Genomic DNA, 26,606 nt, shown 5'->3' with positions numbered 1-26,606 from the left:
ACCAAGAGTTAATTGTTGACGGTGAAACTCGAATCTAGGCCTTGGTTTAGCGAAGAGAACGACATTTACCAACTCAATCAAATCTAGTTGGCTATTTACCTTTTAAATTGTCATGATTCAACATTTATTCATTTTTTGAATCAAATTATGTATTTTAACTTCTAGAAAAAGAAAAAGAAAAAGAATCCAAGATAATTGAAGATGGGCACCATCATTATGCGCCATTGGTGGGTATAATGGGAAATGATGGTTCATCAACAAATGATGGGATATATCATTTGACTGAGTGAGTGAGCAAATTTCAATAGAAAAGCAGATTAATCACATATCAAGAGAGTTAAGAGTTGTTCACAAGATGGAAACAGGGAAAAGTTGCAAAAGATGATGAATTAAGTTGAAAAAAAGAACATCACTAGAACATAAAAATTTATCATTAGCCATAAAAAATACTTTAAAAAGTTGGAGCGTTAAGCAGGTTTGGTAGATGAAAAAATGTGTGTTTTTTTTTCTTCAAATTATGGGTGCAAAACGGTAGAGAGCAAAATCAGCTCTTCACATACTGCTCATAAAATAAAAAATAAAAAATTGTTCATTCAGAGCAGGTAAATAGTATCAATTAATAAAACTTTAATATAGACAAATATACCCCTATTTTTGTTTTTTTTTTGCTAAAAACACTTTGAGCACTATAATTTACCAAACTGTTATCTGTTTTTTTTTTTTTTTCACGGCTGCTTCTTCTCACAACACAATAAAAATAATTTTGATGAAAAATAAACAATACTAAACTAACCCTTAAAGATCTCTTTTGGTATAAAGCAATGTATAGAAGAAAAAAAAAACCTACAAAAAGTTGCTCAGTTTTCCTTTTGTGTACCGTTTTAGGTTCCACCCACATGTCGTCACTCTGTCTCGAATATTTTTGACCAAGTGAGGAATATAATGTCACTTCAAAGTTCAAACGTTGCGGTGGTAGAGCAAGAGTGGAAATGCAATAAAAACGACAACAATAGTCAATAGTGCTCCTCCCTCCAAGAGCCCACTCTCACTTGATCAAATGCATGTCGTTTTCCCAAACACACACAAAGACAACTGCACGATGGAAAGTGTCTTCACGTGTTAGTTTTGGTTCTAAACTCAACCCAACTATTGGTTAACACGCTCGCGAATGATGCGTGGGGCCGAATGTGCATAGAGAAAGGAATATGGGCCGACCCAAAATTGAATGATTAGGATGGTAGACATTTTATATTTTGAGACACATCGAGGGTTCCACTTTGAAAAGAAAGAGAGATTCCACTTTGAGTTTGAGGAACATAGAATTAGAGCTGGTTTGGGTCAGAATCCCGAACCAAATTCCTATCCTAAATTCCAAACCAAAATATTTAAGGATGGAATTTTACATACCAAAATCGAACCGAAAAAATGTAATTTCCGAAATTTGGGATACCCGAAACTGTTTCCCTTTCGCAATCTACAGAACACAACATTTCATTTCCTCTACTCTTTACATTTTCCCTCAGTTTCTCAGTAACCAAACAAGCAGCATTCTTCACAATAAGACAAATACATACCGAGCTCTTTGTGTCCTACACAAGCCAGAAGTGGCCCCACCCGAGCTTGCTGGGCACCACATAGCAGCCATTCTTGAAGGAGTCCCCAATGGAGATGGTGTGGTAGCCTCCCTTCTTGTAATCCTCGGTGCCCTCATCTTCCGATGTGTAATCGCTGAGCTCATCCAGATCATCTGCCATTGGAATTGGGGAATTACGGTTAACTCTTCATTGAGAAAGCCCACTGAGGTGTACTGGAACAAAGACCAACAAAGAAAGTTGATTGAGAATGCAGGGGAGTGGGAGTGACCTTGGCGGAGGGGAATTGGAGCAGACGATGGCGGCACCAACATGATGGGTGCAGCATCGGGAGAGTGAGAGTGAGCGATTGAGAGTATGAGGAAGGGACGAATACAAAAGACCCAACTCACATGGACGGTTGGATTAGATCTTAACCAATCCAACGGTCCAAGTAATTTCTAATTATAAATTATAAATAAATAAATATATATATATATATATATATATATAATATTCAGTTCGGTTCGGGATTACTGAATACTCTCAAACATGTGGCCGAATCCTAAACCGAAATTTTCGGGATTGATTTGGTTTTGGGAAATACGATTCAAGCATTTTTCAGTCAAATTTCGGGATGGGTTAGAGATTTTCGGAGAAAAATTCCACCCCTACGTAGAATTGTGTTAAGTCACATTAGCAGATGCCCACACACACTGTATGAACAAATTTCATTTTTTTATATTAAGAAGTGCGATTCGTTTTTAAAATTCTAAAAAAAAATCAGTTATGAAAATTGGGACAATGATGAGCTGTTGTTTTTTTAATCTTAAAATAGGGCATTCTATACTACTTGGCTGTGAGGTTGCTGTTAAAAACAAATTTATGTTTATGTAATTACTAAATTGTCTATATTTTTTACTTTTTTTTAACTTTGGTGAGAGGGTTAAAATAATAATTTTGTGGAATTTTGACAACCAGAATTCTATTAAAAAGCAATTTAGATAATAAGTGAGCAAGGGAGGGAGTTTGAGTAAGTGGGCTTTTGAGTAGGGAGACTACCCTGGCATGCCTAATAACGTGTAGACTGCACGAGGACTTGGACGTTAGCAGTACTAAAATACTTATGCCGTTGCAGCATATGATGTTAAGAAATACGATTATTATTACCTTAATGGGTAAATGACAAAAAACTACATTAACTATTGGTGTCATAACATTTTCATACTTTATCTTTTAAAATTGACAATGTTAGACCTCCGTCAGTTTTTCTGTTAATTTCTCTGTTAAATGCTGACGTGGCTAAAGACAGGACTCACTCACTAATCCAATTGGATTTAAAAAAAATAAAATATATTTTTAATAATAAAATATTCAAAAATTAAAAAACTTAAAAAAAAAAAAAAAAATGGCCTAAGGGATCTAGCATTCCCTTTCCTTCACCCGCACCAACCCTTTTTCTTCTTCTTTTCGACAGCCACCAAACCCTTCCCCGTCCCCCCAACCTTCCTCCACCACCCTTTCTCTTTCTTCTCTCTTTGGGATGCGGTCTCCCTCCTCCGTCCCTCTCCTCGCTTGCACTCGTCTCGTCCCCTACCTTTGTCCTCTTTCTGTTTCAGAACCCCCTTCCTTCTTCGACCCAAACCCAAACCCTAATTCACCAATTTCAAACAGAAAACCCTAATTCCCCCCAAACCTTAACCCTAAATTTCAAATCTCCATGCCAATTTTAAATAGAAAACCTCAATTCCAGGTCCTCTTCTTGGGGCAATTTCAAATCTCCATAGTTGAGGCAATGCTGCAAACAGACTTGCAGCCATTGCAGGTCATCTTCTTGGGGCTCTCCTTGGCACTGTAGGCGGGGGATTCACTACCTTCATTAGAAGAAGCACCGGCGGCCTTGCTGTTGTCCTTCCACTTGAGGGGTTTGTTGAGTGCAGAATGAATGTAATTGATCAAACCCCACAGCTCGAGGAAATCGAAAACCCTCTAAACGGAGCCGATGTCGCCAACTAGAGACTTGCGGGCCTCCATGAAGGTGAGCTTTTTGAGAAGGGTTGATGGCCCTGGATTTGGCGACGATGGTGTTGCGGTAGTACTTGTAGAGGCTAGGGTTTTTCGAATGGGATCGAGAATCGAAGAACTCAGGGAGGAATCAGACCTCACAGTGGTGGATGTGGTCAGGCGAGAACCAGCTGGAATAGCTGAGGACGTGGATGATGTTGGCGTCAGAGGTGGGATGTTGTTGAGGATGGTGGGGAGCGGCGGTGGTTGGAATCTTGGGATTGGCGGGGATCGGAAGAGGAGCGGGTAGGGGTTTGAATGGGGTGTCGGAGGAGGAGAGGTCTTGGGCCTCTGTTTGGGTTGAAGATCTTCGAAGGGACAAAGGTAGGGGACAGGAAAAGGTGGGGGATGGGGGTGGGTCCCACATTTTCTTAATAATTTTTTAAATGATTTTCTATATTTATTATTATTTTTTTTGTTGAAATATATTTATTAATATTTAATTATTTTTTTTATAATTTAATTGGGTAAGGATGTGGTTCCCACACCTGCCAGCTCATAACTTAACGATCAAACTTAATAGAAAACTAACGGAGGTCTGACATTGGCACAAATTCGTAAGATGAGGTATGACATTGTCAATTTTAAAAGATGAGGTATGAAAGTGTCGTGACACCAATAATTGAGGTAATTTTTTTATAATTTACCCTACATTAATTGTAACTAAAAGATAATAAAATACGAATAGTGCTATCTACATATCTATTTTTTTTCATTTCTCACACACTTTTTAAAATTTTTGATCATCAAACTAATAAATTAAAGAAGATCAATGGACAAAAATAAATAGAGGTGTATTAAAAATAAGATGGGGCTTCATTCTTTTGTTGTTTAGCAGTGGATTTATAGTCTAACGTGTATTATTATTATTATTATTATTATTATTATTATTATTATTATTATTAGGGAGACTTTGGATGTGGTTCTTAGCTATGAATATTCTTTGATTGAAACCTTGTTGGTTTTTAATTTTTGATTGAGGTCCCTGAAATCAATGTGATCATTTATTTCAATGTACGTTACTATATTTTTTAAATTAAAAATTAGAAATTTTAGTTGTTTATATAAATGAGGTTTTAAATAAAAAATCATAATTTATGGGATTAAAAATATTAAAATATAAATATACTAGTGTGTGTGTTTATATATATATATATATATATATATATATAAACATGGGTACATTCATCAAAATTAACCAAAAAAAATATTGTATCAAAACATGGGTACATTCTTCAAAATCACAAAAAAAAAAAAAAAGTTTAATAACATTAGTAAATTTCTTCGATTAAACTTGACATTGATACGTTTTAAAATCAAAGAAAAAAGAATATACCTATATAAGTTTAAAAATGGATTAAAAAATTGAATAGATTTTATATAAAAAAAGGGTACATTCTACATATAACAAAATAAAAAGTTTTACATGAATAGGTACATATAATTAGCATGGGTAATTTAGCAAAAATAAAAAGTACAAATAAAAAAAATATATGGGTACAAATACAAATAAACTTTAAAAAATATGGGCACAAAAAGAAATTAATATATGGATACAAATTAAAACTGAAAAGAAAATTGGTACAAATTTAAAAAAAATTAAAAATTAAAAATGGGTACAAACTAAAACTAAAAATGTCACATCCCGGCCCGGGCCCCCAACACAATCCGGGCTCGACTCCGTCGTAGCACGATATTGTCCGCTTTAGGCCCTGACCACGCCATCACAGTTTTGTTTCTGGAAATTCACACGAGAACTTCCTGGTGGGTCACCCATCCTGGGACTGCTCTCACGCAAACTCGCTTAACTTTGGAGTTCCAATGGAACCCGAAGCTAGTGAGCTCCCAAAATGCCTCATGCTAGGTAGAGATGGAAATATACATATAAGGCATAGTGGAGCCACACCTCTGGGCGATGTAGGATGTCACAATGGAAACTGAAGCCAGTGAGCTCCCAAAGGGCCTCGTGTTAGGAAGATATAGGAATATACATATACGGCATAGAGGATCCACACCCCTAGATGATATATGATGTCACAAAAAATACATGATAAAAAATTTAGTCATAAATATAAATATACTAATTGTAACATTTTTAACATTAAATGAATATATTTAGAAATAAAAAAAATATTTTATTATTGAAATAATTAATAATGTTATTAATACCCAAGAACCTTGATCAAAAATTGAAAAGGAATATAATTTTAATCAATGGAATAGCAAAAAGAAGACTGAGAACCTAATTTTTTCTTATTATTATATGTAAAGGAAGTCGACTAAAAGCACATAATCCAAACAAAAAGGTTAATTCAGTGGGTAGCCAACAGCCAAGTCAAACAAGCCCTCACACAAAGAAATCAATCTAAACCAAAAATATTAAAACTATTTTGCAGTTTAATGATGATTCTCTTTTGTTTTTATTAGCCCATTAGTTTGAAATATTTGTCATTTTATTTATGATTATCAAATTTTTTACTATTCAAAAATTATAATTAGAACCATTCGTTCTCTCTATCATCATCTAAATAGCATATCTACGAAAAAATAATTCAATCTGAAGATCGTTTAGTTATCCATATGTATTAAACCAATCAATAGTTTTGATAACAAGTAGCATCCTGTGATGAACCGCCTATTAATTTTATGCATATTGATGACTAAAAGATTTACAATTGAATAATATAATCCTTAGATGATGATAAAAAGAATTAACGTTCTGATGATGATATTCGAATGGTAATAGTTCATCAACTATAAGTGGGGACAAGTATGGTCCCTATCTGAGAGACACAAATATTATCCTAATATCGTTGACCTTGATTACCATGGATTTTCTTTATCAAAAAAATATATATACAAAAAAAAAAATAAAAAAAAAAATTGCCACCATCTTCTTCATCATATATGCTTAATAACATTCGTGTAATGAATAAGATGAAACCAGAACGACTTATCTCCAAAAGATGGTAGACTTGGTTCATTGTGTAATAAATATAAATCTTGATGGTACACTTGTTTAGACCAAGACCGACGTGTGAAACTTATAGGCAAAGCACGGTCCCGTCACCAATATCAACGATAGTATCTCAACTTAATCACTTATCATTAGGTTTTGAGTTTTGTCACAAAAGACTTCAGTAATATTAAGGGTAAAAACTCCCATATTAATTGTATATTATTTTTTCATATTACCGATGTTGGATCCTATTCTCCAACACAGTAAACAATGAACAATCTAGTATTTTTTGTTTGAGAGTAAGTATTAACCATTGCTTGAAACTTAGAGGTAATTAAGTGCGTACGAATATGATGAAGGAGCAAACAAACTGCAGAAACAAGAGAAAAGTGGAGATATTATAAAGTCTACAGATAACATCGACCTGAGCTATGCATTTACGTAAAATGGTCACTATATATGCACTTTTATTTTCTCTACCATACGTTCAAAAAATGTGCATATTTTTTACTGTTATCTAGAATGTCAACAACTCCTTATTATTAAGATGAATAAGTTCATCTACCACCGTACTATTTCATGATCTTAACAGTTATTAAGAAATTAAGGATAACTAATAGGGTTTAGGGTTTTTATGTTAGGTTTTCTAACTCTGTGCTCAATTAACTAAGACGAATTTAACTTAGAGTTTTTCTTTTGTGCAATATATCAATACACAAGAATTTAACCTATATCCCAGTGTATGTGTATATATCACGAAAAACTCTTGTTCAACTCTTTGACAACATGAAAAACCAAAAGCTCTGCCTTTCTTTTCTATCTATTCAAGGGATGAAAGGGCAGAAGCCTTTAGTGTTCTTTCAATAAAAAATTTGAACCTCACAATCACTAACCAATACCTATTACTTATCTTCAGAGCTATAACGCGAGATCAATTGAAACCGCAACCAGAGATGGAATTGCCAAACTTAACCAACTCAGTTGAGAGCTCCGCGACCCGGAGTGAATTATAGGGAAGGGCAGAACCTCACCATGCAGTAGGAAGGTGGCTATAGTGTTTCCTTTTCAATCATCTTTCTCGTCTTTTTTTTTTTTTTTTTTTGTTCACCTAACTTTTTCTTTTCTTTCTTTCTTTCTTATATTTTCCCTCTTAAATTTGGCCTCCAAAACCACAAGTCACATCCTTTTGTCCTTTTCAACTGTGGGCAAAATCTTTTCTTGTAGTATATGTAAATTTGTAATTAATAGGCACGTAATTTGCATACGTAGTAAGTTGTAATATGTGTAACTACATGTGTCTGTCTTTAGTTATATTTAGACGAAGTTTTAAAAAAGAAATAGATAAAAAAATGTTTACAGTCTTTCTCCAATATTTTACTGAGGTCGAAGTGTTACCAACTGCAAGATCTAAATATCAAAAATGTCACTAATACTAATGAATATATTCACACTTTTAAACATTGCAGTTAATTAAATATAATAAGAAACGACTATAAAACTTTTGTAGTTGAACAACCGTAGTTAAAATACATATACAAAGACGGAGCTAGGATTTTTCAAAGAGATTAGGCTAATATTACTCGGACAAAAAAGAAGGGAAAATGAAAATCGAAGACGACCAATCATTTGATCAAAAACCACATTTGGAGCCTAAACACAACTCCTCCATTACATGTAGACTCACTCTAATAAAACCGGATTCTACCGTTAAGTAAGACCATCTGTATTATAGAGTGCGTCAGCTCTACGTCTTCAAATAGCATTACTCAACAAATAATTATAGCACTAGTATAGTCGGATCAATTTTTCTTCCCAAAAGTCTATATTTTTGGTATGTGCCCGCCAAACACAACGTTTCCTAATAAGATATTCCATATATGGACATGAGAAACCTGCAACTTGCAGGTGCAACGAATTGTAGTAGGTCACCGAAGTCAAGTTTGAAATGGCTTTAATATCCATTCAACGTATCCAAACCATTTTTAATGCAAATTTGGCGGGGGAAATATAAAAAAGAAGTGGAAAGGGATCCTCTCCGGATCCTTCCATAAAATCCATTAAAGTCCTAAATTCGGGCTTTCGAAATTTAATCAGATGGCTACAAATAGGAATCTACTTTAAAAATTATAATAATTTTATTTTTTGAATCAAATTTTAAAGATTCAAATTTATGACCTTAGTAGACTTGGTGGAAGAGACGAGGATGCCTTTCCAAAAGAAGTAACCCTAGAAGGCCGGACGTGCCTCCAAGTGGCAGCAAGCCATCAATCCCTCCCCCACCCCTTCTGTCCTTCACTTGCCATCACCTTTTCTTTTGTCCTCTAATGTCAACTTTCCGAACAGAAACAGTCAAGAGTCCATGCAATTACATTATTCGTTTCTTTCTTTACCCATCACTTCAATTTTTAACACAAGAAATTAAGAATAATACCTTGAAGTTTTGTTTTTTGTTTCGAGAAATTAGAAACGTTCTTCTTGTCAAGATTTCAACAAAAAGGGTATCGAAAGAGTTTCGTTTGCTCTCTGGTCTGAACTTGAATCCTAAACCCTAAACTGCAAAGGCAGAACCGAGCATTTTCGCTCGTTGATCCATTTTCGAACGTCAATCGCAGAAAAATTTGGTACGAGAATTGGCATAAGCATAGTGACATATGAAATGGAAGCAGCTCTTGTTCCTCCTCTAATGGTTTCCACAGGATTTTTGCCAACTGGGTCGTTGTTACAATCGTTGGTTCACATATGCAACGAAGTTTGCTCCATGGAAAAGCTTCCGGTTCTGCAGGGCCGCAACATCTCCACCATGGTAAGGAGGATCAAGCTTCTCGCTTTTCTGTTCGAAGAGATAAAAGAGTCCGCCGGGCCGCTTCCTCCCTCTTCAATCCTATGCCTCACGGAGCTTTTCTTCGTGATTCGAAGAGCCAAGTTTCTGATCCAAGATTGTAAAGACGGGAGCTCTCTGTGGGGGCTTATGCAGACGGAGTTGGTTTCGAATCAGTTTTACGGGCTGGTCAAGGAGTTGGGGAGGGCGCTTGATATTTTGCCTCTGAGCTTGCTTAACGTGACGGCAGATATCAAAGAGCAGATCGAGCTCCTCCACCGGCAAGCGAAAAGAGCGGAGCTTTTTATCGATCTCAAAGAGCTCAAGAGAAGAGAAGAGCTTTTGGTTTTGATGGGAAGCAATAGTGAGAAGAACAGGAAGAACAAAGGTTTCATAGACTTGGTTAAAGTGAGAGATGTTCTGAGCAGCATTGGCCTGAGAAACACCGTGGATTACGAAGAAGAAACTTCGAAGCTCGAGGCAGAAGCTGACAAGCAAGCAGGGAGTGGAGGGCTGATTGTGGTGTCCAACATAAACAATCTTATTTCCCTTGTGTCGTACTGCAAAACCATCATTTTTATAGATGGTGAAATTGAAAAACCGTGTAAAGAGGATATGAAACTGCAGTGTGTCCCCTCGGGTAGATTTTATGATCACTCTTCATCTTCTCAGTCGTTGATCCCCAATGTTCCGGATGAATTTCGCTGCCCGATTTCATTGGACTTGATTAGAGACCCTGTTATTGTAGCATCCGGGCACACTTACGATCGAAATTCGATTGCACAATGGATCAATTCGGGGCACCAGACATGTCCCAACAGCGGGCAGAAGCTGATTCACATGGCGCTTATTCCCAACTATGCACTCAGGAGTCTAATACAACAATGGTGCGAGGAGAACAAAGTTCCCACAACTGAACCCTCGCAGTCTTCTTCCTCCGATTTGGCGAGGAGCAGCAGCAAAAGGGAGTTGTACGAAAATGCTGTCGATCACATTTCTGTCGTGAAAGCTGCTGTTGATGCTGTGAAATTGACAGCTGAGTTTCTGGTGGGAAAACTAGCAACTGGTTCACCTGATATCCAAAGGCAAGCGGCCTATGAGCTCCGATTACTTGCCAAAACCGGCATGAATAATAGGAGGATAATAGCAGAAGCAGGAGCTATTCCGTTTCTAGTGACGTTGCTGAGATGCCATGAACCGAGAATTCAGGAAAACGCTGTCACAGCGTTGCTCAACCTCTCCATCTACAACAACAACAAGATTCTGATCATGGCGGCTGGAGCAATTGACGAAATAGTAAACGTCTTGGAATCGGGGAACACAATGGAAGCACGAGAGAATGCAGCAGCAGCAATTTTCAGCTTGTCGATGATAGATGACTGCAAGGTAACGATTGGAAAGCGCCCCAGAGCCATTCCGGCATTGGTTGGGCTTTTGAAAGAAGGCACTCCAGCTGGTAAAAAAGATGCTGCCATAGCACTCTTCAATCTTGCACTCTACAATGCCAACAAGGTGAGTGTTGTGTTCGCCGGGGCGGTTCCTCTGCTCATCGAGCTGTTGATGGACGACAAGGCGGGAATTACAGATGATGCCTTGGCACTGCTTGCTCAGATTTTGGGTTGCTCTGAAGGACGGGAGGAGATTGGGAAGAGCAGGATTTTAGTGCATATTCTTATCGATCTCTTAAGATTTGGTTCTCCGAAAGGGAAGGAAAACGCGGTCACTCTTCTGTTGGGGTTGTGCAAAGACGGAGGAGAGGAGGTCGCACGACGGCTGTTGATGAACCCGCGGAGCATTCCTTCACTCCAAAGCTTGGCTGCAGACGGTTCCTTGAAAGCTCGAAGAAAAGCCGACACGCTGCTTCGATTACTGAACAGGTGCTGCTTCCAATCTCACCACCAGATTGGATGACAGTGTTAAAAGAGTGTTTTGTTAGATACAGTTCAAGTGCATATTTGTGAAAATCAAGCACATAAATGAAAGTGTTGATTAATTACTGCAAATCTTCTTCAGCCGCAGAATCAACTTTCAAGAACTGCGCTGCTCTTTTGTTAAAGATTCGCGTCGAATAATTTTGCATTCGGGTTATGTTTCTTGCCGGATCTACTCTCGAAATTTTACAGTTGGTAATGATAAACACTATACATTTTTGTTGAAAACGAAATAATCGAATATATTTCATTGCTCCATTTTTACATCAGCTTCTCCAGGAGGAAACAATCTTTCCCCGTCACCGATAATGAAAGAAACAATGGATACAATGAGCTGCCGGAGTGAAACCTAAAGGTTTCTCGACAGTTTAACTTAACGTACTACTACTAAATAAAGAGGAAAAAGAAGAAACAATTCCGAAGACGAAAATGGTTTAACTGTGTTAAACCAATTAGAGTTGAACGCTGATATTATGAGGGTGAGTTCCACATCCACCGGTGAACCACGATTCACCTATGGCGAGGATGAGTATTTTGTATTGTGCTTTACAACTCTACCACTTCCAACTGAATATGTGCGCCCCTTAACCTGTACTCCCAATGCCAGCTTCCACCATCCATCATGTTCTGTTCAATAGGTTCAAGTCGGGAGTCGAAACCTGTAAAATCAATGAAACGATGGATGAATTGATGACTGCCTAGCACATATTTATGTATGTGACAATGCATTCCGGTCCGTGTGCCTGTAAGAGAGAAGGGGGTCACTTCTAACCATCAACGTTAAGCTCAAGTCTACCTCCTGGGATATAAATCTCTACGTTTCATCAAACATTTTCCCATCTGCGGCCACTAAACTCCTCACCTTCCTCTCCCTAAATTTTTATATATTTTTCTTTTAAATCGGAAAGAAAAAGGCCGACAACTATCCCCCCTTCCTTGGATTGCAAAGGGTATGGTTCGTATTAGGAGAGGTCTTCAGTTCAGTTCGGTATTTTGTGTAGCAGGATAGCAAAATACCATTCACATGTTCTCATTCCTAAGTATAATGAGTAATGCATTATGCTGATTATCAGTAAGAGTGCTTTTAAGAAAAGTCGATCTAGTCGGGGTTAGAAATCTCAAGTCAATGGAAAAAATTAACCAAACTATCAAAGCCTCTTAATCTTATGTACCTGAATCTCCCGCTGTGATCTTCATTTTGTAGCCATTTGGAACTTTAAATATACGATTTCCCTGCATCCGGTCGTAAGCAGCAAATAAGCTTCCTAAATTTTCCTAACAATTAGATGTTACCTCCATTCACCAAAGTCATTGAGGAAAATTACAAGGTCCAAATTGGATGCTAATATTAAGAATCTTTTAAAAAGCCTTTGAAAACAGTTTTGTCTATCCTCCATGCATATCTATACTAATTGGTTGTCAATCTAACCTATAATGTAACATCAGTTGCCTCAAATTCAGCATTTCCATGCAGTATGATCTTACATGCCTCAATGCGTTTAACATCATGCTTCCAGTACACATTGTCTTCAAAATTCCAGTCAATTCCATCATTTAGCACTTTTACATTCTGTAATTTACATCTTCCACACCTATGGGATGTACAGACTGTAAGTATAAGTCCAACTGTAAAATGGACTCATCGTTTCTGAAGAGACTTAAAAAGTAGTAGAAATTAAAGCAAAAATCTACCTATGCCCGTATTGTAAAATGGGTTCGCCACTTTGATCAATCCTAGTTGAGCCCATAACGTTGTCAGCCTCTACAATCAGGCTTCCATCAAGCTGGAATGTAGGAAGCAGTGATTAGCAAAGGAAACAAAAACTTCATAATCCTTAATTTAATATGTGAAAAGTATGAACCTGAACATTCCTCCACAGGAACTCTGCAACCTCTACTTGTAACTCAGAGCCCTCGGATTTTGAGCCTCCATAGAACTAATAGACAAAGACAATTTTCTGCTTAACTATTGAGTTCTTCAATATTTGAATGAAGAAAGTAAATAAAATATACACAGCGAAGTAAAGGGAGAAAATGCGTTGAACCTTAAAATCGTACATTAGCTCACATTGACTTACTTTTTGTCTGGTGACCTCCCAAAGTGGGCCAAGAGCAGGGTGCAGAAGAATAAGAAATGGGGGTCCAGAACTTTGATATTTTTCATTACTTTCAATCTGCAGCATATCAGAAATAGAATACCATAACTGAGCATAAAAAAAAATTCATAAAAAACAAAAAACTCTATGGCTTGCTACAAGGATTAAATGAATTTACATTGAGAAAATCTTGGGGGCTGTTTGGTATCCTTCTTGGATCCAAATTTTTTTTTTTTTTTGAAACTAATGAGTACTAAGTAACGTAGCTACATTCATCATTTTTTAGAACTTATACAATTGTTTTCAAATTGAATACCAAACAACCCCTTAGTATCTAGTGATAGCTCACACAATGTGGAAGTAATTAACATTATTACAAAAGAAGTAAGAGGATGTACCTCAGGAAGTTCAATATCACATTGTGAGAGAAGATCATGGGCATTCCGTAGGATATGGATATCCAACAGTGAACCATCAGGAATCTGCACATGAATTCAACTTAAACATATTAAATTTAGGGAGAAAATTACCTCTATACTGTGCCAAAAAAGTGTAAACTTAATTCAGTCCAAGCTCTAGTCCTAAATTGGAGACAGAGAACACATACATACTTGGTGTAAAGATTTCTCTGCATGTCTTCTTTTTCTCTTAGCAGATGATGTGACCCTCCTTCGTTCATTATAAACAATGAATGCATCAAGCTTATCTGCCAACAGTTATAGCCACTAAAATTATTGATAAGCATAAAACATAACGGGAATTGGTATGCCTCAATGATCCACCATACAGACAGAAATAATACCTTCAATACCCTTATAATATCGAGATGGACATGTATTAAGAAAGCTGTCGGCAATATTTTGCATTGTGCATTCAAGCCTTCCACCAGAGACACTATGACAAATGAAAAGTGATCAGAGACTGGCTAATAACCATTCATGTGTACAAGTTCTGACTTCTCTTATGGTGCACACTGTAATGGTTAGCATACCATGCAGAGTTACTAATATTCATTGGTGAAAGAAGGTAATTTGAGGTATCTTTGCATATCTACCATCAAGTATTACCGACACAGACAAAATAGTCACTTGCGAAAGCAGCACTTTAAAGTTTTAAGAAAGTACCTGTGTTGTTTACCAAATTGGTCTATAAATGTTATAGGCTTTTTAACATTCAGCACCATGCCTGGTAAGCTGTTTCCACTATTACTTGATCCGACCGACTCGGCTGAAGGAAAATCTACATACAAGATGTTTGTATTGGCAGGGAACTCTGCTTGCAACCTTGAACATAGAATGATTAATTAGTGTATAATGAAATTCAGTAATAAGAAATCATATTGAATTTTCCACTCTGCTTCATTCCTAACACGCCAAACTTCACACTTAAAAAAGCATATTCGATAAGATGGGAAATTAGCATAAAGATGATCACTGAATAACAACAATGGAAATATGTAACAGGGAAAAAAAAATTATTGTATAAGCTAATATTCTAGTAAGCATGCCGTTCACATGCCAACAAGCATCAAGGACATCAAAACACATAAATCATATACATTAGACTAGAGATTTGGATTTATAGAATTGTATACCTATTTCGAGAATGAGGTCCGTCTGCTATCCCAAACTTGTCAAACTCTGTGTACTCGATGCAAGACAAACCATATGCCCACCTTCCATCAAGAATTTTTTTCTCAGTTAGGACATTAATTCCTTCTGTAGCCCCCAAGTTCCTCTTACAGGATGCAAACCCCAGTATCTGTAGCAAGTAAAGGCAAGAAGTAAAAACAGTAAATGAGAAGAACTCCAAAGTCTCTAAGGACTCTCTTAGGTACCGTTTACTGTAAACTCAAACAAACTCCGTAGTCCATAGCAATGGAAATTAGATAAGGAGTAGAGTGTTTGACCTAAACTAGGAACTTCCTGCTCTTTGGCAACTAAGGGTTAACTATTTGGCAGGTTCCAGGAAAGAGGAGGATCTAAAATCACTTTTTCACAAGTGTACCTTGCCATGATGTAAACCAATCCCTGCCAGTGCCAAGAGAGTCAAATCCGTAGCTGCCACAACATTGCTGGAAAGTCACCATATATAGGTCAATACAGAGTTTGGCATCCAAATTAACAAAATTGTCCAGCAGAAGAAGAATAAGGGACTTATGTTATTAAATATACTACTATGGCTCACCTAACTTGTCATACATACAGTTGCACCCTTCTGTCCATGATCATAAAACCATTTGAAAATGCCTTTATCATAAGCAAGTTTCCATATTACACCCTGACCACCGGGCTTGCATACAGGTGCAAATGGTTTTGTGATTATCCATTGCCCATTTTCTACACCAACAGCTGGAACAAGGGGCTGGAAATTCACAAGCAATTATCTCAGCAATGACATTCATTGCTCAAACCAGATAGACTATTACACTGTAGACAACCAGTAACAGAAAAAGATCTCGTAGTTTCGCACATTAAACCTGTTCAAAAAGTTGGAAACTTGATCAACCTCTTCTAAACCATTCAAGTTTTTCACAAAGAGAAGTTATGTGTTCATGGTTGTTCTTTGCAGCACTTGTCATAATTGCAACAGGGGTGATGCATTGCTTCCCGTACATCTTGAAGTACAAGAACTCTCTAGCCTTGCAATTCAAACACACAAAATCTAAGATGCATATAACTCCACCATCTACAAAATAATTTTAATGTTAACTCATTCTTGTCAAGTACTAAGCTAACAAACAGAGAACTTATACCTGAAGATCTCTTATAAGACCCTCCAATAAAGTCCGTCCACAATAAGGAAGCATTGCGGCAGGGAGACATTCACCTGTGTTGGGATCAACCAAACCAAGCCTGTCCGCAGAACCTCCCAAAGGATAAATTTCACCTAGGTCTGGCAAACCCTAAAATGAATAAGATCATTTAGTTCAAGTGAAACCGACTTTATATCATTCACGTCAAATGAGGAACATACCCCGGCACTAACCTGAACTCCCCATAAAGCAGCTTGAGATGCATATTTTGCATTTTGAGAAAGATCAAGTCCACTGGGAGCATGAATTTCTAAAAACTGGCATTCCATTTCTCTTGTATGCTCTTGGCCCAATTTGTAATCTGCATTTCGACTCTCGATTGAGCTAGAATCTCCAATACTGTCATCTGGTATCTGCACCAAATATGTAATTAGATTCATTTCAATTCTCAATTTAAAAGGGCCCAACGTGCCTCCAGCCACCAAAAGCACTTCTCACTATGTTTGGCATAAAAACTTAAAATTGCTTATCGGTCATAGAAGCACTTTCTGAACAAGCATTCTCACCTGCTTTTCCAGTAAGCACTTGAATTTTAATACTCCTAGAAAGCTCAATAGTATAGTTAAAGTTTAAAAATTGACAATAAAATTCAGAAGGGAAGAGTTAACTGACCCAATAATTCCTCCAATGCAGTTATAGAACTGTTCAATTTCTCCCAAATTCTTCAAGAGCTTCTTCAAGTCCTTCAAATCTTCATCATTCAAAGGCAAAGCTCCAATCTTCATCCCCGAACCCTCGCCATTCACATCCAATTTCTCAATCATTGCTACGAGCGCGTAAAGCGCGCTCTTCACCGAGCTCCGGGCCGAATCCACCTCGCCGCCGTCGAACCCGAACCCCCAACCGAGCACGTGCTCTTGCCCCGCTGCAACCAAGCATTTAAACAAGAACAGCTCTTCGGAGCTCAAACTAAGCGAAGCTAAAGCCGCGGAGAAGCCGCCGCTGCCGGAATTGAAGAATCGCTTCACTCTGGAATCGCCGTCGATCACTCTGAGCTTGGCGCGGAGGGAATCGCAGTCGGCGAGCCTGGAACGGAGCGATTTGAGGCGCGAGAGCTCCTGGTGGAAGTCAAAGTCGGGAGCTGACGGCGCGTACTCTACCGGAACGGTGGTGACACGCGTGATGTGGCACGACGGCGAGCTCGACGACGATAAAGAAGAGGAAGAGGAGAGAGAGTGCGAGAGTGAGGGTTTGGCGAGGCGGAGAGAGGTGAAGGAGTGGAAGTGAGAGTGGGGAGTAACGGAGGTGAAGAGCAAGTATGTGTTGTTTCGGTTGAGAATTGGGGTTGTACGCGCCATTTTTCACACAGAGAAAGCCAGAGCGACTGAGAGAATTTGAAGAAGAGGAAGACGAAGAAGAAGGGGAGACAGAGAGAGAGAAGAGGAGAGAGAAAATGGAGGGAAGGATAAGGAGGAGATGCTGACAGAATATACGGGGAGGTTGAGAGAGAGCCGAGAGAGGTCCCAAAACCGTCCAACGGTGGAGGAGGAGGAGGAGGAGGAGGATGACGTGGCCTAAATATCAAGGCACCTCATACGCTTCTCAGTCTGTTTCTTTTAAGTTTTCATTTTATTTCTAATGAATTTTTAAATTTTTAAATAAAAATGATTTTTTTACCTTCGCGTGGCGTCATATAGGATATACTTACTAATTTATGATCCGGCACAGACAAAATAAAAACTTTATTCTCGACTTTATGAAATTTTTTATAATTCTTAACAGTTTTTTAGGAATTTCCTTCGAGCCTTGTTGAATAATTTTTACGAATTCTATCTCGTGTTTGGTAAAATTCAAGAACCTGAATCATTTTCTTAAAGTACATACTTTCAAAACTTGGGTGTCCAAAGAAAATAATTGCTTTCCTTAATAAATCACTAAGACTTTTGTGTTAATTCTATATGTGAGTATAAAAGGTCTTTTATATATATATATAAATAAAATTGATGAATGTCCAAAAACGAACCTCAGGCGTCCAATGAGTTTGTTCTCGCAGCATGGACATAACTAGCCCGGCCCGCTGTTGATGGGTAGAGCTCGAGCCAAGGGTTCAAAGCTTCAGCCTACCCCAAAACCTGGCCTGTTTGAACCCAATTCAGAGTCTAAATGAATAAATTATTATCTTCTGTCTACATATCTTCCCTTCTTTACCCTTTATCTCAAAATAGAGAGACTTTTTGGGGTGCTCGGAATACGGGTCAAGACACCACATATTAACAATGAAGTTTTCTTCTAATAGTATAATAAGATATGACATACCATCTCGTATTTTGAGCATACTGAAAAAAGTATCAAAAATGGGCAAAGGATGAAGAGATGGAAGTTGACTGAAACGACTTACTTGGAAAACTCTTCCGTCCAAAGAAGAATCTTCTTCCAGTTAATATGAGATGTTAAAAACCGATTTAGATAAAACTTATCTTTTATTTTCCCATTTTAACATTTTCTTAACACTAAAAAGTAGTTTTTTCCGGTTTTAACGTTTAAATTTTTTTTATCTTTACACTATAGACGAATCCGACGCCCGGTAATTAAAATTTGGTTTTGTTTGGAAGTATAGTGCATAGACTTTTCCATTTTTGTAAAAATTCTAATTAGTGCATGTATTATGTTAGGGTTTGCCAGCTCCTTTTACACTCTAGCTAATTAAGTTTAAAAATAATTTAATCAAATCCAAACTCAATCATCTCAAACTCTATATAAATTAATACGTTTGATATCCATTTTTAACAGATTTCTTAATTAATTGCGTGTTCATTTTTCCAAGAAATTAAACACATTAATCATGGAGCAAAAAACCACCGTCCTCTTTGTACTCTTATTCTCTTTGGCCTCCTTTCTATCTCTTCTAATCCCAACCACCGCATCTCCGCCTGTATCCGCCGTTTTCGCCTTAGGCGATTCAACGTTGGATTCGGGCAACAACAACCGCCTCCCATTCACCCTTTTCAAAAGTGACCACCGTCCGTACGGCCGGGACTTGCCAAACCACGTCCCGACGGGAAGGTTTTCCAATGGAAAACTATCAACGGACTTCATGGTCTCCAAACTTGGCCTCAAGGACTTGTTGCCCGCTTACCATGACCGGAGACTGACTGACCGTGACTTGCTCACGGGTGTCAGTTTCGCGTCAGGCGGTAGCGGTTTGGATGATCTGACCTTGGCCGTGTCGAAGGCTACGAGTTTGTCGAGGCAATTGGAGGACTTTGATGAAGCGTTGAGGAGGATGAGGAGAACTGTTGGGGAGAAGAATTGTAGTGAGATTGTCAACAACGCTGTGTTTGTGATTAGTGTTGGTACTAATGACATGGTGTTCAACCTCTACGATGTACCTGTTACACGGAGGAAAATTGAGTTTTCACCTTCAGGGTACCAGGATTTTCTTCTCAAAAGACTCAGGTCGTTCATTCAGGTATATAATTAAGTACCCCTTAATCAAGTGACCTGGTGAATTGGTAACATTAACTAGCGGGGTTACGATCGAATCCTAGGTTTTTTGCTGTAATTTTAGACATGCATAATTGTGATGGTTAATTGAGTCTATGATTCTAATGTTTTGTGTGCCTGCATGATTATTCGTGCAAGTCCTTTCCCTAAAAAAAATTAAAATTTAATAAAACTTAATTGATAGTAATTAAGATCAATTTAGATCTACCAAGATGATTTTTAATTTTGGTATGTACAACCAATTAACAACTAGCTACTTATGTTTAGACCACATTAATCGATTGTCATTACTAAAAAAGAACATCTAAGGGGTTGTCTAATTAAGGTAGGGTTTACTGTTATAATTTTATGTGTTGATGTTATAACTTATAATTTAGATAAATTAATAACACAACCTTCGACATACTATGCTTATAATGTTATTCGTGATATGCATGGCAGAACCTATATAAGAGGGGAGCAAGAAGATTTCAAGTGGCGGGTCTTCCGCCAATTGGATGTTTGCCAATGCAGTTGACCATTGGCAGCATCTTCAATGGGCTTCGGCGTGTGTGCGTGGGGCAGCAAAACAAGGACTCTCAGGCTTACAACACCAACCTCCAAGGCCTCATCCAAAGATTGCAAGCCTCCCTCCCCGGTTCCAGGCTCGCCTACTTCGACACCTACAATCCCATCTTGGACATGTTCAATAACCCATCTAAATATGGTAAGTATGTGATTTTGAATATTGCCACGCCTCTTATCATTTTACAGACCTAATATACATACATACATACATACATACATATATATATATATATAAATGTTTTCTTTGATTTTCTGTGCTTAATTTTTTATCAATTTTCATTTTGTTTTAATACTTGATATATGTGTGTAGGGTTTGTGCAAACACATGCAGGATGCTGTGGAACAGGGATGGTGGAGGTAGGTCCAATGTGCGGGAAGCTTTCACTGACGTGTCCAGACCCTTCTAAATTTTTGTTCTGGGATGCCATGCATCCTTCCCAAGCAGCATACAAAGTTTTTGCTGACATATCAGAGAAGACTGTCTTGCCGCACCTTACTGCTTGACTGGATATGGATTGATCAATTTTTTTCTTTTTTCTTGTAATTAGTAACTTGGACAAGGTAAATACGGCAGGATATATATATTACACAATCAGTTCGATCCAAGAATGCACTCTTTTCCTTTTTTCAAGTTTTGAAGTAATATAAATTTGGTTAGCTTTTGTATTTTTTGGGGAAATAATCCTTGGTTACTTTTGAAACATTAAAATATTTTCTTTAAGTGCACTTTAAGTCATTTTAAAAGTATTTCCAAACGACCTCGTAATCATACATGTTGAGAATTTCAATACATTTGACATCAAATGTGGCTAACTGTAGCCTACAAAATAGGAGACAAATAGTATTTCCTTTTTGTGTTTTGGCTAAACGAAAGACAATTCATGTGATCTAAAACGAAATTTCATGAGGAAAATTAACGTTAATATTATTTGCAGGAACATATGGTTTCAGAGATAACATATAAAAGTTAATAAATTTTCGAATTCCAAGACATATTGTTCTTAATCAAGCACCAAGATTTTGGTTTTTTATTGACCTAAAAACTAATAAAACAAAGAGAACCAAGAAATAGGAACCTAAAAACTCTCAAAACAATGTACATATATGACCACCAAACTGTGCATATTTGGTAATGCCAAAAAACACATTCGTCTGTTTATACCTCGTTATTCACCAGTTTTTGAATCATTTGCGAATAATATTGCTATCTATATATCATGGATCGATACAAGACATTACATACAACAAAATCAAATGATCGAACAACGAACAAGTAGACATCATTACCTTTTCTGTGACGGTAGAATATGACAGTGGTCAAGTTCAAAATTCATTAATTTGGTCGAATTTAATTTTGGAAAGTACCTCAAGATCTCACTTAGAATAATATTAATATTGTCTCATTCATAGAGTGAGGTCCAGAGTACTTGCCATGTTCTTCCCGTGCTTGCTGTCACCGTAACCAGTAGTACCTTCGAATTTCTTCACGCCAAGTTTTGAAGACGAGGACGAGGACAAAGAGAGAGATAAACTACAACCCATGAGTCGTTTTTGATGATTATCACCTCCACACTGTAAACCTTTTCCGAATCCATGACCATGTTTTGGTGGAACTTTTAGTGACAGATTTAAATCCAAGTCACTGTTGTCTGTGTCCAAAGCCTTCCTTTTCTGCATGCTTTGCCCTTGATGATTTCGAATCGCTGCACTCCAACTATGATAATCTTGGCATGGCCTGTGGATCACGGTTTGATATGACTCATCCCGAGTAATTTGATGCCTACTCCAAGTGGTTTGTCCAGGGTTGGGAGATTGAAGATTTGTATGTAACTGATTTGCTGAAGTAGTCATAATATTGTTATTGTTGCTTCCAAGTATTCTTTCAGCAACTGAACCATAAAGTCCAATATTTCTGGTATTATGATCAAGTAGTCCAGTAGTCCTACTTGAACGGTATGGGCCGTATATCTGGTGGTGGTGGTGGCGGCCTTGCCACGAGGAATGATCTGTAGCACCATATCTAATACAAAAAAGAAGATTGAAATGGTTACTATCAGGATTCAATGAAAAATGAAAAACGAAAAACTAAAAAACACTTTATTTATAAATTGTTCAAAATTAAACGGTAAAATTAAGAGAACTATTTCATACCTTAATCCGGACGAAGGCCATTTTTTGAAGCTTTGTAGCATGGAGAGTTGAGTAAGGTTGTAAAGTTGGTTATCTCCACCTTCCATAAAAAATCCTGCTTGATCTGTCAAAACTGTCACATAATAAGAAAGCAAGATCTCTCAAGATTGTAAATATGTAAACCCTAACTTTCGTATTAGTTTTTGGAAGAGTAGGTGAGCCTATGTGCAATTTGTTAACTTGTTCACCTTGATTGGGGTCTTCCATCTTCTTGCTCCTATGCATCTGATGATTAAAATCAAAGCCAGAAAATGTAGAAATACTAATCAGATATATATATATATGAACCCTTAGTTTATATTTATGCATAGTACTGAATCTTATAGATAGTACACTTAGCAGAGAAAATATATAAAGATCATGAAATCGATCTGGATCAAATCAATTACTTGAAGATGGCTCTTGACATGAGCTATACTAAGACCCTTAACATTCATCAATTGAAGAACCAACTTAGGAGTTGCTCCTGCACCATTAAAACACAATTATTAATACTTCATTAATTAGGAACCAGGAACTGACGGGGAAGCTATGCTAATCTCATAAATTAATCACAAAACCTAGCTTTGATCATATGTACTAAACTTACTTTCTTGTCCACCTAATCTTTCAACTGCATGAACAAAGCGAAGATGGAGATCAGGTGTCCATCGAAGCCGCGATGTCTTGGAACGAACATACTGCCTTACAGATCCAGAAGCTTCCTTCTTTTCATGATTTTCGTCAATGGTGCTATTGCTGGAGCTGACACCGTTATTGCTCAGCTGAAGGCCATCTTCATCCACCTCATCCTCTTCACCCTCATCGTCTTCATGATCGTATTCCCTCTTGCTGGTAGAAGGGCTTGATTTAGAAACTTCTTCCATACTGGTGCTTTCACTCTTCATCCCTAATCTCTTTTATGTTTTGCTTCCCAATAGTATGGTATTGATGGGCAAGTGATGGCCAGATCTTGAACTCATCATATTTCTCTTTAACCATGAAGTGATCCTTGATGTTTGGGGAGATCCATTCTTTGCATACAAGCTAGCTATAGGCAGTTGAGCTAGAACTTGCAAGAATGGAGAAATTGGAGATGGAAATTTTATATATCCTGGCTAGCTATGGCTAGTTATGATAAATACATGATACTATTAATAAAGTATTTAAACATCTCACTCTCTCTCTCTCTCTCTCTCTCTTATTCTCTCTATATACATTATACAATATTATATGAGCCTTGCATATATGATGCAAATTTTGTCCAAGCTTTCATGTACGTATATATATAGATACATGACAGCTTTATCGATACTTTAAAACACTCATACTGCACTTTGAATGTGTAAAAATATAAGGAAGAAAATATACATAAAAAGGGATGATAATGACTTTTTAAAGAGTGCTAATAACATGTTTCTACACACACACAGAGGGTTAGGATTCAGAGACACATGCTTTTGACACATGTTTTTGTGGAGTCCACTCCGCAATATATATCAACGATCCAACCATCTATCTTAATGATTTTGGATTTCTCTAATTTTTTTGCAAGGAAAATCTATGAATGATGCACTAAAACATAGACAGTTTGAATCGTTGAAAACATTACAAAGTTGGCCCTATAAAATGAATGTCAAATTATATATTAAAAGCGTGTATTTCTATAAATGATGCACTAAAACATAGACAGTTTGAATCGTTGAAATACATTACAAAGTTGGCCCTATAAAATGAATGTCAAAATATATATTAAAAGCATGTATTTCTGAATCATAACTCATACACACACACACACACACACACATACATACAGTACATGGATACATCAAATTATTTACCCAAATGGTTACATGCTTATTGGTATAGTAGAACTCATTACCTACCAAACTACATGGGAGTTTGTTAATAATCGAAATGAGAATAATAATTTACTTAATATATGTGCAAACTATACCCAAAAAGAAGGAAAAAAGACAGGGATTTCCTTTATATACAGGTTACATAAATTTGTCATTTCCAAATCTAGTTAATATGTGCTTAGTACTTTAGACTAATCATAGGATATACTCTTTTTTTTTTTTTAATAAATAATAACATTTGTAGATTTTTGCTATAAGTTATAGTTCATCTTCGTCTTAGTCTAATTTGTGGTACAAATTATATGATTAGCATCTCATTTTTTTTCTTTTTGGCCAAAGGATCAACTGTAACATTTTGGATTCAGATTAATATATTGTTGTCTCCTGTTAACGTTGTCATGTCGACTAAGAGCTAAAGACCACATGGAAACTGGTAGTCAACTTTGAGTTAAGAAGAAACAGTGGTTTGCACGCGACCTGTGAAACCGTAAGAATCCTGTGCTTGTACCTGGCTTTATCAAACTAAAAAAGAAGTTTAGGTCGTCAACTCGTGACATGTGTTTGGAAGAAAGGAATTAAGATTCTTTCCTCTGTTCGGGGTTGATGGACAGAAAATCCAGATCACTCATTTTAAATCATGTGGTTCTTATTAGCCGATTTTATTAGCTCACCTCAATCAAACTAAAGGTCTGAATCCTTTTTCTCTCTCTTCAACAATCCGAATCTATATCATTGAGCTCCGAGCACAGAGATTTGTGAGACGATTTCGACTTTGAAGAAAGAATACCCTATCTTTCATTTACATGCATTAACCGATTAACACATTATTATTATGAGGCCGGGCATGCATGAGAAATATTGACCTCAAAATATTTGAACTGAAACCAAATATTCTGGCCTCGTGTAACTTGTAACCTTCATTAATGCAAGCTTACAACAAAACATATATATATATATATATATATATATATCATCAATTCATCATAATAATACGTAACCACTAAAGACTAAAGTTGTTCACTTATCACAAGCATCCTGAGAGAAATCACAGCCGTCAAAGAAATACTAGCTATGCCTCTTCAAAAAAGTTCATCCACCATCACAATCGTTTACAGTTTACTTTAAATGAAAACGAGGAAAAGTGAGAATTAGTAATTACTACCTGGATAATACTTTTCTCATTTTTAATAAGGAAGAAAGTTCTCGTTATTTTTTCTAACGTGGCATCATTTTGTTATTCAAATGTCTTATTTGAAATTGTTTATTATCTTTCTCAGACTTTAAAGATCATCTTTTTTTTTTTTTTAAATTAGTTTGATTTTGCAATCATTTAACCTACATATATGTACATACAAATTGACGATTATTATAACAAATAGCATATTCTCAATAAACCGTATATCACGTTACAAGGAGATGATGAATTTCCTCCTTACTAATAAAAACAAGGGAAGCATTACCCTTATTAATTATTACAAGGTCATATATATATATATATATATATATATATATATTATAAATATTCTTTATAATGTTTTTCAAAACAACATTATATATCTATTTTTGTGCACATGACATTTCCATGGACGTGAAGGGTTCTGGTTTGGCCTGTGAAAACTATTAAAATAGAGGAGGAAGAGAGGTTTGTCTGAAAGATTCGGCAGCACCCAACACCTACTCCATATGATGAATTATAAGTCAACTCCCTAGAGTACCTCGGTTATATTTTATGTTTTTTTTTTCTTTTTCAGTTTTGTTATTGCAATTGTTGATTTATTTTTCTTGCATGAAAACTCGTGATCCTGTTTATGCGGATCGATTTGCTTGAAGATGAGGATGTCTGTCGTTTTCTCATCTACCTAATTTAATAATAAGCAATCATCTATTCATCATCATCATGTGTGTGTGTTGCAGAAAGAAAAATAGGAAGGAAAAAAAAAATCAACAAAGACTCGCAAATTATTTTTGTATCGTTTTGACAAATGATAAAATAACTTACATGAACTTACAAATTTTAGTGCAGGTTGAAGCACATTGTTCTAATCAATTCGGCTAACTTAATGTGCTACAATAACTAATGTATACAACTCTCAACTTCTCTCAAGTCTCTCAATTTTATATTAAAACAATTCTAGTTATTTTTGTCCTTCAATTGACTAATTTTGATCTTCCTTGGCCTCTTCATATGCAATGGTCTATTTGTTTGGACCACATTTGGAAGATGACTTTCTATGCCTCTCACATATATCGCGAAGGCAATGTAGTTACGGACAATTTTGCTAATATGAGCTTGTCTTCTCCAACTTTAGT

General features: G+C 36.7%; 3 protein-coding genes and 1 pseudogene across 3 annotated transcripts; 2 read left to right on the top strand and 2 right to left on the bottom strand.

Moving 5' to 3' along the window:
* The first annotated feature begins 9,250 nt into the window (after window positions 1–9,250).
* On the top strand, window positions 9,251–11,470 carry LOC137719609 (U-box domain-containing protein 1-like). Its single transcript, XM_068458645.1, has one exon. It carries the CDS (start codon window positions 9,251–9,253, stop codon window positions 11,321–11,323), a length of 2,073 nt encoding a protein of 690 aa, XP_068314746.1. The 3' UTR covers window positions 11,324–11,470.
* A 103-nt stretch (window positions 11,471–11,573) lies between these two features.
* Window positions 11,574–17,779, bottom strand: LOC137719507 (UTP--glucose-1-phosphate uridylyltransferase 3, chloroplastic-like; annotated as a pseudogene).
* A 1,257-nt stretch (window positions 17,780–19,036) lies between these two features.
* LOC137719671 (GDSL esterase/lipase At2g40250-like) lies at window positions 19,037–20,769 on the top strand. Its single transcript, XM_068458710.1, has 3 exons — window positions 19,037–19,663; window positions 20,140–20,404; window positions 20,576–20,769. Exons 1-3 carry the CDS (start codon window positions 19,037–19,039, stop codon window positions 20,767–20,769), a joined length of 1,086 nt encoding a protein of 361 aa, XP_068314811.1.
* A 900-nt stretch (window positions 20,770–21,669) lies between these two features.
* Window positions 21,670–23,342, bottom strand: LOC137721218 (uncharacterized). Its single transcript, XM_068460318.1, has 5 exons — window positions 23,045–23,342; window positions 22,845–22,921; window positions 22,644–22,680; window positions 22,417–22,528; window positions 21,670–22,285 (listed from the first exon to the last, which is right to left on the bottom strand). The coding sequence occupies exons 1-5, from the start codon at window positions 23,340–23,342 to the stop codon at window positions 21,670–21,672; spliced, it is 1,140 nt and encodes a 379-aa protein (XP_068316419.1).
* Between the last annotated feature and the right edge of the window lie 3,264 nt (window positions 23,343–26,606).

This window comes from Pyrus communis, chromosome 16 (genome assembly GCF_963583255.1).
Source record: "Pyrus communis chromosome 16, drPyrComm1.1, whole genome shotgun sequence".
Taxonomy (NCBI): domain Eukaryota; kingdom Viridiplantae; phylum Streptophyta; class Magnoliopsida; order Rosales; family Rosaceae; genus Pyrus; species Pyrus communis.
The sequence above is the reverse complement of the archived record's forward strand: the minus strand, read 5'-3'. Positions and strand labels throughout refer to the sequence as shown.